A 13,120-nucleotide genomic window follows, 5' to 3' on the forward strand; every position below is an offset into this window, starting at 1 on the left:
TACTCGACGACCACTTTTTCTTGGATTAAAAATCCCGTTAGATTCGACTACACGCTTTGAATACCAGCATAGAACGTCTGACTCATGTCAAAGACTTGGGCGTAATTTTGGATTCCCAGCTGATGTACTTTATTTTCTTTTGGAGCAGGGAAAAGCCGGGAAAAAGATGCATATTTCGTACGTTGTAGGTAAAGCTTCCATAACCATGGGCTCTATTTTTCGGATGGCTAAAGAATTTTCTGACATTTACTTCTGAAGTCTCTGTTTAGCTCACTAGTTCGGTCGATACCGGAGTATTGCTCCGCCGTTTGGAATCCCAATTATACGAACGGTGCAGAACGAATTGAGTCCCTGCAACGATTTACACTGGAGTAGATTGAAGTAGACCCGCAGTTATCCGAATGGATTGGTTATATATGCAAGCCAGATATGTGATTAGGGTGTCTCGTGCCAGACAAGTTAACGCATGTACACGCTCTACATGTATAACAGGGCTGGTGATATTTCAAATACCAATAATAATGCTGGTTGAAATTGAAAGTTTATGGCCAATGTTATTACAAACCTAGAAAATCCATATTAATAATTTAGGAATATTTTAATCACCACAATGTTGCACATATTCTCGTATGTATGTGTATATGGACAAAACAATTACAAACAGCTTTACATGGACAATGTTTTAATAAATAAGCATTTGCGCAATATTACAACTTTGTGAAATAACGAATCTCACTTGAAATTCTTCACTTTATATGTAACATAGATCGCGTTTGATGTAAGTAACAATAACATTCACAGTAATACACTTTAGTCCATGACTTAGACTATTTTGCTTGGAACTTGACATTTATGCATAATGACACATGTTTGCCTATAGTTGTGCAATAGCTTGCTAATTTAACTATCATTCACCGATTAACAATCATGGTAACCTTATTGTAGCCTTTCACTGTATCCTTTACTTTAAAAAAGTTATAAACTAATGTGTTCACAGTTACGTTTTTCTTTTACCAATTAAATTACACCTTAGTTTTTAGCAACTGATGTGTTGATATATCTTGTTGAAGTATCTTCAGACTCTTTTGATTTTGCTTTGCTGTAACTCGTTTAGTTTCTAGTTTTACGCTATTTGGGTGGACTAGAATGCGGTAACGCTTTCGTCACCGAGCCGTAGCATCTTGCAGTAATATCTAGCAGAAAATAGGAAAAGAAACCACGCGAATACAGAATAAATACACCAAAGATTTCAGAATTGTTGAAGTACGCAGAAATAAAGACTTACCTCTCGCAGTATAACCCAGTTTTGGCTATCACTATAAACATGTAGCCGCAGCTCTTTCAATTCCCCTATTTTTGAATCGACAACTCCTTCAGCGATTCCGAAATCATTGAAAGCACCAATGATTAGGTAACCATCATTGGTTGTATTAAAGGTGCTCCACACCGGTGAATCTTCCGATAGGTTAACTGGTAGAACCTCCACCGTCGTATTATAGAATCGATCCGAAGGCTGCTCATAGTTTCCACTTCGAAAAAGATACCTGTGGTAATGAAATTATTTTGCAAGGTTTGTGAGAAATTATCAAATTTTGTATCTACACAGATATATTTTTTCTGCTATAATACCTTTTCAACACTACTGGAACCTTGAACCTGAATTCGATTAAATCGCCTGGTTGCGGCATTAGGCCCCAGAAAAAGCTCTCTCCAGTATAGGCTTTTTGAATTGTGTATGTTTTATAATGTTGAATTCCAGTTTTGACAACAGCAGGTGGATTGTTATGGGGATAAAATGTAGGAATCTTTCCAAACTGTTTATCTTTAAGCTTTTGAACTTTTCCTAAAATTGATTAAAATGAAAGATTTCTATATTACATGAAATATATGAAAATATCTCTAGAGAAACAACGAATTTTCAACACCGACTATGTACGCCTTCCCTCCAAACACTTCAATAGTTAACCAAATTTTCTATTATGTCATATGAATGGTAAGTTTGACGACAGAGAAGAAATGGCCGTGGAAATGAAGAATATTACAACTGTACTTTAAAGCGCAAATTGTGTTCAAACTACGTAAGTTGGTATTCCTGATCTGAATATAATGGCGTTTCGTATTTAGCATTGGGTTACTTTAACTCGTTATTTTTTTCTGGTACCTAGGATTCGGTGGAGTCTACGAATCATTCTTGAAAACCATTGTTGTAAGAACAAAGATAGATCTTCAAATGCTATTCTATTAACATTCTATACGCATAATCTTCTATCATATTTGGCCTTTCCGTTTTGATCGTCTGATTTGTAAACAAGAAAGGTTCTCCTTCCGCTTCCGTTTTGATCATATTGCATCGGTGGAATACTCTTTTGCCAGATTGCAGGGTTGCCAGACATACAGACATGTCTGTATTTATACAGACATTTGATCTTGCATACAGACATCATACAGATTACAGACATTATACAGACTTTTGATTAACGTTACAGACTTTTACAGACATTCAGTTTTCAAAAAATTTGGCGGCCAAACAGAATCCTGTTGCGCTATCCAATTAAACCATTTTGGGTTTCCAAACAAAATTGTTATGGGATTTCGTAAGGATTTTTATAAAGTTTCCAAACGGTAACATTTTGTAGCTCCGAGCGGAGCCTTTTAGGCTTCTGAACGGGATTCCTTTTGGGTGTCAAAAAGAATCCTTTTAGAATTTCAAACGGATAGATTCTTTAATTCCTTTGTGAAACCTAAAAAGATTCCATTCAGAAGTCCAAAATTTATCCATTCTGAAACACAAAATGATCCCTTTCGGAAGCCCAAAAAAAAATTCCATTACGGTGCCCAAAAGACATCCATTCGTTCGGATTTCTGTACAGAATTATGTGAACTTCCGAACGTAATCCTCCTGGATTTACTAACGGAATCTCTTCAAATTTTCAAACGAAATTCTTTTGGGCTTACGAAAGGAATCTTCCAACGGAATTCTGATGGGATTCTGAACATAATCTTTCTTGAATCACGAATGGAATACTTTTGGTCTCCCGAACGGAATCCTTCTGAACTTTCCAAAGAAATACTTCTAGACTTTCGATTGGAGCGTTCTGGGCTTCTGAACGGAATCTTTTTCTGCTTTTGAACAAGGGATTCCCATTAGAATACTTGAGCGATTTCCTATCGAAGTCTTGAAAGGATTTAGCTCGGAACTTCAAAAGGAATCGCTTAAAAACCCAGAAGAGTTCATTCCGAAAGCCAAGACGTTTAGTTCTTCTTTAAGTGATGAACTTTGTACTGAACTTAAAAATCATTTTAATAAAGCTACGAAAAACGGAGCGTTCAGAAAACCAAAAAAAAATCTCGGTTGGTAAATCCAAATGAGTCCTTTCTCTGGGTTTCCGAACGAAATGATTTGGGATTCTGGAAGGAATTCTTCTATATTTCTGAACAAAATTCTTATAGACTTCCAAAATAGAGTTCTTTTGGGTTTCCTAACGGAACCTTATTGGGCTGCTGAACGAAATTATTTTGGACTTTACTTTCGAACGGATTGCTTCTAGACTTTCAGGAGGAATGCTATTGGAATACCGAGTGGAGACGAATTTTTTTTTCTCATTCTGTATAAGGGATATCCTTTTGGGATTCCGAAGTCTTAAAAGATTCCGTTAGGAAGCCAAAGGTATTTTGTTCGAAAGCGCACTTGACTCGACTAAGTATTACAATGACTTTTTGATTATTGTAACTTCGATATTCTACGTTTTCAAAAGTGCACTGTTTTTCTATAATTGTCTCTGTACAGACAAATACAGACATTTTGCTGAGATTGATACAGACTTATAAAAAATGTATCTGGCATCCACCCACCGCTCCGAGCATTCTGACCAATGTTGCATATAAGAAGGTGCTGATTCAGTAAATTCAAGCCTTCTTATATACCACATTGATCAAAATGCTCAAACGGTGGCTGCAGTTGACAACCACAAACGTCAAATCAGAGACTAACCCGCAGGCAAGCTGGCGGCCATTACCGCTCGCGGAAAACTGGATACATGTCATTAAGCGCTTGCTATGGCAAAAAAGTATTAGAAATATTAAGAGCCAGTTCGCGAGAAGCGCGACCCCCTCTTGTATCGATATTCTCCGATTTGGATGAAATTTTCAGGGTTTGTTCATATATGTAAGAGAAGACATTTTGCAAATTTTCAGATTTTTTCATTGAGGGGAAGTGAGGTAAAACGGCCCTTCAAAAATTATTGTTCAAAAATAGCCAAAACCAAAAAAATGCAATAACTTTAGCAATGACTGACCGTTGTTTAAATTGTGCACGCTTTTTCTACTCAAGTAGAACTATATACCAAGTGGTCAATATGGTTATAAAGTTGATTACTTTAGGAGGAAATGGACATTTTCGACAATAAATGGTCGTTTTTCCAAAGGGAATATTTTTCACCAACAGATCTAGGATTAAAAACTAAACCCGCAAGGCAATTAAGGAACTAAAGAGCTTTCATCTCATATATAACTCAGAAGCGCCGGCTCAAGAATTTCTAAGAAAATCGCAATTTTCTGCAACACTGTTTATTCAAAAGAAAGCTCGCACAAATTTCGACCCTACTTATGTTGATGTTTTCCGATCTGGTGAAAACTGACCAAACTTTTTTGTCTAAGTAGAAATTAAAAATCAGGATTTTTCATTAGGGGAGTGTAGGTTAAAATAGTCCTTTAAAAAAATGTCAAAAAATACATCAATTTTTTTATGTGAGTTCTAGCAGAAAATACATAATTTAAAAACACTTTTTCTTCTTTCTTTCAATTCATCTATATTTAACGTCTCAATAGATACGTATCCAGTATTTTGCGCTCGGTAATGGCGGAGAAGTTAAATAGGACTAAAATAAGTGCCTTAAACATTAGCACGTCTTCCGCAAATTGAAACAAAAATGAACGGATTCGACGAAAGTGCTTATTGATATTTTTTTTGAATCAGCTACAATTACTGTGGGTACCGGTACTGATATTGCTTCACAGCTATGCGAAAAAAAAAACAATTATTCTTAACGGCAAACATAGCTTGTTGGTGGAGCTGCTTCTCAGATTATATTAGTCTTTTGTACTTGCATCAGGTTACCATAGGCTTGTTTTTGTAGCTTTGTAGCTCATCCTCCATCATTATCAATTTAAACCAAATTCTGCAAACCATCAGTTTATTGTGCAAAAACGTCAAACCGTGTACCATTCATACATTTTGAATTACTAACCTTCAAACTGCTAGCTAATATTACGGAGATACAATCTAAACAAAATGTTTGACTGAATGGACTATACCAGTTCCAATCGGGTGTATACATTTTCAAGGGTTGGTAAATTTTATCTCATAGGTAATAGAATACTCTCGATTCTATGTTTACACAACTGTGTGAAAAACTCTCCAAAGTTTAACTTGCAGTTAAGACGTCACCCATATATGGAGGAACTGCAGTGGGACATGGTGGGAATATATTTTGGTGGGACAATATTTTTCAACGGCGCTAAGTTTACAATACCTCTGCCGGAATATTATATAAATGACATGACGAGATGACAAGTTCACGTTATTTTTTGAGATTAAGAGATTGTGAAGTATTTAATTGTTGACAGGTAAAAAACCATAAAAATACTACGCTTGGAAGAATTTCGAAGCAAACTAGCAAAATCGCTAGATCAGTTGCCAGTTGGGTCGGAATAATCAAATCTAAGAAGTGTGGTTACGATCATCTGGTTTCGTAACATTATATATATTTGGAGATCCTAATATATTGCCAAATAGTTTTATTTATATATAGAAATAAACCTTGTAAGTTTCAGCCAGATGCTGAAACATCGATAAAAATGGAATTGGGATACTCACAAACTGGCTTGCAAACAAACAGTGCAGTGTGCAGTAATTTTGATTTGATTGATTGTTCTTAAGTCGGCCCACTGAAATAAGTTTCAAAAAGTTTTCAAGTTAGAAAGGAAATACGTCATGTTTTTATACTAATGTATATTTTGCTTGAGCTCACATAAAAAAAATTATGTATTTTTTGACATTTATTTTTACAAGACTATTTTACCCTACAATCCCCTAATGGAAAATTCTGATTTTTAATTTCTACTTAGACAAAAAAGTTTGGTCAGTTTTCACCAGATCGGAAAACATCAACATAAGAAGGGTCGAAATTTGTGCGAGCTTTCTTTTGAATAAATAGTGTTGCAGAAAATTGCGATTTTCTTAGAAATTCTTGAGTTGGCGCTTCTGAATTATATATGAGATGAAAGCTCTTTTGCTCCTTAAATGCTTTGCGGGTTCAGTTTTTTATCCTAGATCTGTTGGTGAAAAATATTCCCTTTGGAAAAACCACAATTTTTTGTCGAATAAGTCCATTTTCTCCTAAAGTAAACAACTTTATAACCATATTAACCACTTGGTATAAAGTACTATTTGAGTAGAAAAAGCGTGCAAAATTTAAACAAAAACTTTCAGTCATTGCCAAAGTTATTGCAATTTTTTGGTTTTGGCGATTTTTGAACAATAATTTTTGAAGTGCCGTTTTACCCCACTTCCCCACAATGAAAAAATCTGAAAATTTGCAAAATGTCTTCTCTCACATATATGAACAAACCCTGAAAATTTCATCCAAATCGGAGAACATCGTTGCAACCTTCCTTGGAAAGGGGGTCGCGCTTTTCGCGAACTGTCTCTTAATAATAAACAACATTAAAAAAATTTACGTGTAACCAATACACAATAGTGTACGCAATCAAAACACATCTAGACCAACATTTGAAAAAGGCATAGATTGTAGATTGTAGTAAATACAATTAAATAGTTTTGTAGTAGCTAATATTACCCGATTACCTTTGCATTAGTTTTTACAGCTATTTAATATAAAAAAAGTATTACCTCTTAATGATGATGTTGTTCCAATATGCTGGAATAAAGATGGCTTGTAGTGAATCCAAAGCTTTGTCATTTCTTGCTTGCATATTTTCTGAAATCAAATTTTTAGAAGCAAAATACATAAGAACAAATATAAATATTATCTGTAAGTAACAGCTCACCCCGTCTTTTTCTATACTGCAAACTTTAGTATATATCAGGTTAGATAGTAACCAATCGACAGGCTTATCGTTGAAGAACATTTGGAAAAAGGTGATAAGCCATGGTAGATCTGCTGATTTGAACATTTTACCTGTAACGGCATACAAAATAGTATATAAGTATGAGTTTGCAATACCCAATAAGAACGATAACGTATCTGATAAACAGTATAATCACAAATTGAGCAATTTAGCGACACATGTATCAAAAACAAGCTTTACGGCGCTGAATTTAATTGCACATGAAATTATTTTCCAATCACTTGCAATTTTGGAAGAAGAAACTTTGAATCAACCATAGGAGTACTGTATCAAATGGCTTTCGAATCTTTGTGCCGTATCTACCAAATAACTATGATGAAAAATTTTTGCCTTCCACTCCAAAATCAAACTTTTAATAGAAGGCTCGGAGACCTACGATGTTATACATATACCAATCGACTTAGCTCGTCGAATTGAACAAATGTCTATCTGTCCGTGTGTATGTGTGTTGTGTGCACTCGAAAAACCGTAAAATGTTAGCCAACACGTTGCATTCGATGGGGGACAAACCCTAGTTGATTGCGTAGTCATTGCGTTCCGAAGTTATGAAGAAAATGGTTTATCGAACCATATAAGGTTGGTTGGTTGATTCACTATGAAACGTTTGCAAAAGCCATAAGGATGGAAATTATCTTTGATATGTAACACACTAAGGCGAAACTAAACAATTGAATCGAGATAGGGACAGTGGTGTCCGGAATAATAGCAGCGAAGGTCGATTTTCATACAAAATAGTTAACTTTGGCATGCTGTAGCTTTGTTCCTCGATGACCGATTGATCTTAAATTTTAGCAGAGAATTACAAATATGTTGAAATTGATATACACTAAATATAAAATTTTTCGAACAGCTTGTTGAAAAATGACATACAGTCGACTCTCCATCTTGATGTTCTACACGGACAGATAAATCAACCCAAACTTTGAGTTCAATATACGCACTGATGAGAACATCGGAGAAAAAAATTACCCAAATTTGGGTAGTTTTCCCTTTAGATAGTGGAATATATAGATGAGCGAAGATAAATCCTCTGTCTCCAAACGAACTGTCAAACGTGTCTCCAAACGAGCATGACGTCACGAGTCCAATGGAAATGTTAAGGGCTGTGACGTCATATGCGCGTTTGCACGGTAAAAAAAACCGACTCAACCATGCTTTCGCTCATCTATAGATTATACTATTTATAGTTTTCCCTTTCCTTCCCATTATTGTTGTCAAAGCTAGAGCAAGATACAAACACCAAACACAAGATTTAGCAACCTCACCGAGGTTGCTTAGCCCAATAACACAAATTTGAGTAAATTCAATATTCTCAATTTTGAGTTGATCAAGGTTCGCTTCGGATAAATTAAACTCAGATTTGGATAAATTGTTTACATGGGATTAAAGGCAAACTACCTAGTGCCAGAAAAGCCATTTTACTCAAATTTGGGTTATTGGCCCAAACTACGGTTTTGAGTGCAACAACCCACATTTGGGTAGTTTTGGTTTTCAGTGTATATCTCGATATCTCTCCCTATATCGATGGTTTTCTCGATCCCTTTGATCTACCTACATTTGGGCTTTCTACATCTCAATAGCCTCCCTACCTCGATGTGTTCTGGTCATATTTTGTCATGAATTCTCTCTCCCCATGTCGATATATTAAAATTGCTATGCTACTAGACTATCTCTTCGAACAATAATAAACACATCAAAAACAAAGGATAACATTTTGTCTGAGAAACTGCATATGTAACATTTTTGGCCAAAATGAGATTTTTATATATTCTAAATCCTCGTCCAAAAATACGTATTCTGGCAAAAAATACGAAAAAAAAAAATGTTCAGGAAAGCATGAAAAAAATTTCGTTTGTTTGAGAAACTACATATGCCCACGTATTTTGAAGAGCAATTGTGGAGTAATGCTTTCATTTTTTGCACTGAAAGTGCCCCAGGGTGTTGAGTTTTGCCAAAAACTATTGATCTGTATCGAAGAAATCGAAAGATTTGGTGCAAATTTGTTCAAAAACAGTTTTTTGTTGTTTTCTCGAAATAGTGTAAAATGGACTTATGCAGTTTCTCAAACAAATGATTCATTTGTTTTGTTGTCGTTTTTCATAGCAACGAGCTTTTTTTTATCTAGTACTCACTTCAACTTTCTTTCCATTACTCGATCTCTCCTTATCTCGATTGCCAAACAAAGAATACGTAAAAGCTGTATGAACGCTCCAAAACCAAGCTTTTATTTATTTATTCTTCAAATCAACAGGCTGCTGAAGCCCCAATGATGTTTAATATAATATGTAGTGTAAATTAACATAACACTGTTTGATAGAAGGCTTGGAGACCCAAAGTGGCAAACTTTTTTTCTGTGTGCCCACATACACATACGGACAGAGATATTAATTGTTCAGTTCGATGAGTTTAATCGATTGGTATATAACATCATTAATATACTAGCCTTCTATCAAAAAAGTTTTATTTAGGAGTGAAATGATAGCCTTCCGGTACAACTTTGTTGTACAAGAAAGGCAAAAACTATCAGGATCCCGAACTAATAGCCTGTGGTTTATAAAGGGATTATGGAAAAGATTGACGTGTGGCTAGAAAAGTAACAAGCAATACCGATATAAATGTCTAATACAATTTCACTCACCTATAAATCCTAATTGGCAAAAGTCTAGAACGAACCAATGGCTTTGCTCTTTTCTCGCCGTTTTTTCTAAGGCAAAATTTTTCATTATTGTTATGAATCCTTTTTTTGTTAGTATGTCATCCTCCAGCTGAACGTAGAAAGCTCCTTTCGGCTGAGCGTAAGCCATTAGGTAGGCAAAGTCCAAATTCTGCTTAGATCGCCATTTCACCCGCTCTGCCGAATCATTTAGAGTAAGCCTCAACTTGGCCATATCGGGATAGTAGCTCGCCGCTGGTGATATTATTTCGATGAAACCGCTTTCTATAAACGTGGGAAATCTTGCAATAATACTGTTTGCCACTTGTGACACATAATCAAAATCTGACTCTCCAATGAATATTACTATCATTGTATCATTCTGTTCGTCCTCATCCATGTTAGCTATCAGATTGTCCACCGTTTCGAGCAGATATGATTGTTTATCGCGTTTAACTGTCGGTATGCCAAGGACTATCGACACCCCCTGTCTGTTTCTTGTTTGCAAGTAGCCTGGTCTCAGAGAAGCTGGATCGTCAAGCAAATGTGGTAAAAAATGAAAGGCCGTTGGTAGTTTTAGATTTGCAGGCAACTTGGCTGAGGCGGTTACGTTACGAATCATTGATCGTGAATCTGCGCTAAGACCATCTAGCAGATTTAAATTTATCGTCATATTCGATGTTTCTCCGTTTTGATTAGTGAATCCAAAGTATTGCGATAGAATTGCTACATCCTCTTGTTTAGCGCGGTACATTGATTCTAGATACTGCATACGCATCTGAAATTCCGCTACTCGTTGTGACATCGTTTGTTCAGCAGAAAAATCTGTAGATTTACAATAATTAGAAATGGAAAACTCTCAGTTGGAACTCTAATAGAACACACACTTACCTGTTCCTATCACTAAAAATAATATTGTACAAGGTACCAAAACTAGTATGAAGGCCAAAAAACAATTACGACGCCTGAGTGGCGACGAAGTCAATCCCATTTTCATATCTGCTGGATTCGACTGTAAAAGATTAGATTAAAACATATAAGAATATTTCAACTTGAACCTTTATTTTGTAATTTGGAAGAAAACTGATTAACTCTCCGCTACTGATACATTTCATATGAAGTAGCGCGAAAGTGATCGACAAAAATCAGCACCCCTTGGAGCCCAGGTATCCATAAATATCAGTAAAACCCAGATTAATCCACCTAGCGGTGATGATGCCTTTTTCGCTCTTTATAAAATGTATCGCGAGTTTATCAGAGTGGTCAAAACAGCAATTAATGGTATCAGGTATCAGAACGTCGGCTCAGGAGGCACGTTCCCCTCAATTTGGGAGATTTGTGCCATCGCCTTCACTGGCCTTTCTCATCATTTACCTGACGGAAAAGGAAGTGAAAAGGGGAAAGGAAGAGGAAATGAAGTTGGAAAGCAGAATGGAACCATTTACAGGAAAGCCAGTTATGTAGACTCACACGCATTCAGCTAGGGACTAAAGAGAGGTGTCACAAAAACACAGAGGATGTAACAATGGACGAACGTCAAAGACGAAACACAGAGTGCACTGTGAAAAACGCATAATGCGAATCCATATAGGTGACAATCACAAAGTACATTGTAAAAATCCATGCAAATCCATGTAGGTGGCAATTTGTTGAAAACTAAGTAAAACACATATTCATAACCCCATTCTTATTGAACCTCACGTTGAGATTGAACAAGAGTTGCCGAACCCGAATGTCAAGAACGAAACACAGAATACACTGTGAAAAACGCATAATGCGAATCCATATAGGTAACATACACAAGGTAAATTGTAAAAAACGCATAATGCGAATCCATATAGGTGACAATTTGTTGAAAACTAAGTAAAACACATATTCATGACTCCACTCTTATTGAACGTCACGTTGAGATTGAACAAGAGTAGCTGAAGCCGAACGTCAAGGACGAGACACAGAGTACACTGTGAAAAACGCATAATGCGAATAAATATAGGTAACATACACAAAGTACATTGTAAAAAAACGCATAATGCGAATCCATATAGGTGACAATTTGTTGAAAAAAAAACTAAGTAAAAAAAACATTTTCATAACCCCACCCTTATTCAACCTCAAGTTGAGATTAAACAATAGTAGCTGAAGCCGAACGTCAAAGACGAAACACAGATTACACTGTGAAAAAAACGCATAATGCGAATCCATATAGGTAACATACACAAAGTAAATTGTAAAAAACGCATAATGCGAATCCATATAGGTGACAATTTGTTGAAAACTAAGTAAAACACATATTCATAACCCCACTCTTATTTAACCTCACGATGAGGTTGAATAAGAGTAGCCGATATCTCGGAGAAATAAAAGTCAACTACGCCATAGCTCCGGTTAGCGCAGCGAGGGCTAAATACTGTGAAGGGGGCCCTGGTGCGTCACAGGCTCCGTTTGCGGTTAGGTTCTTATTAGACCCCCCTAACCATTCATTCGTAGGCACGGTAAGCATAAAGCCGCATCACACCGAGAATTAGGGGTCACCTGTATGGTGGACTTTTACCACAGGAACAGGCAATCCGTAATGTTATTCTTAGCCAGATAACCAGCTGCCGACACCACACGGCTATCTAGGCTGTTCGTGGAGAGAAGTTAACATTGACTTTACGTCAACTCTCAATTTGGCCGAACAGCCGACAACGCCTGAGTGGCGACGAAGTCAATCCCATTTTCATATCTGCTGTGGATTCGACTGTAAAAGATTAGATTAAAACATATAAGAATATTTCAACTTGAACCTTTATTTTGTAATTTGGAAGAAAACTGATTAACTCTCCGCTACTGATACATTTCATATGAAGTAGCGCGAAAGTGATCGACAAAAATCAGCACTCCTTGGAGCCCAGGCATCCATAATTATCAGTAAAACCCATATTAATCCACCTAGCGGTGATGATGCCTTTTTCGCTCTTTATAAAATGTTTATCGAAAAGTTTATCAGAGTGGTCAAAACAGCAATTAATGGTGATAGTTTCCATTATTTCCATCATATTTGTGTGTCTGCATTTATTACTCAAATATAAATTGGCTTGGCGCTGAAAAAAAGTATCTACAGTACAAGTTTTTATTTATTATATAGAAAGTCTATATAATAAATAAAAACTTGTACTGTAGATACTTTTTTTCAGCATAAGATATAAGATTTGACCGAAATCTTGGACGAATTTATTGTTTCCAGTATTATTTCTGTATATAAATTTCTGTTAAAAAAGGCAACATTTGGACGTACCTGTCATCAAATTGTTGTTGAAGAAAGCAGGCCGAATTGGG

General features: G+C 36.1%; 1 protein-coding gene across 2 annotated transcripts in view; it reads right to left on the reverse strand.

Moving 5' to 3' along the window:
* Positions 1–534: 534 nt before the first annotated feature.
* The window catches only part of LOC134211844 (alpha-1,3-mannosyl-glycoprotein 4-beta-N-acetylglucosaminyltransferase B), a 104,827-nt gene continuing 92,241 nt past the window's right edge, over positions 535–13,120 (reverse strand). For both annotated transcript variants that reach the window (XM_062689154.1, XM_062689153.1), the window contains exons 2-9: positions 12,494–12,542; positions 10,694–10,767; positions 9,788–10,627; positions 7,069–7,199; positions 6,911–6,998; positions 1,630–1,843; positions 1,286–1,544; positions 535–1,193 (exon numbers count right to left, since the gene is read on the reverse strand). In XM_062689154.1, the coding sequence (XP_062545138.1) occupies positions 1,164–1,193; positions 1,286–1,544; positions 1,630–1,843; positions 6,911–6,998; positions 7,069–7,199; positions 9,788–10,627; positions 10,694–10,767; positions 12,494–12,525 (1,668 nt within the window). In that variant the 5' untranslated portion in view covers positions 12,526–12,542 and the 3' untranslated portion in view covers positions 535–1,163. The remainder of the gene's footprint in view (positions 1,194–1,285; positions 1,545–1,629; positions 1,844–6,910; positions 6,999–7,068; positions 7,200–9,787; positions 10,628–10,693; positions 10,768–12,493; positions 12,543–13,120) is intronic.

This window comes from Armigeres subalbatus, chromosome 2 (genome assembly GCF_024139115.2).
Source record: "Armigeres subalbatus isolate Guangzhou_Male chromosome 2, GZ_Asu_2, whole genome shotgun sequence".
In the NCBI taxonomy this organism is placed as follows: Eukaryota; Metazoa; Arthropoda; class Insecta; order Diptera; family Culicidae; genus Armigeres; species Armigeres subalbatus.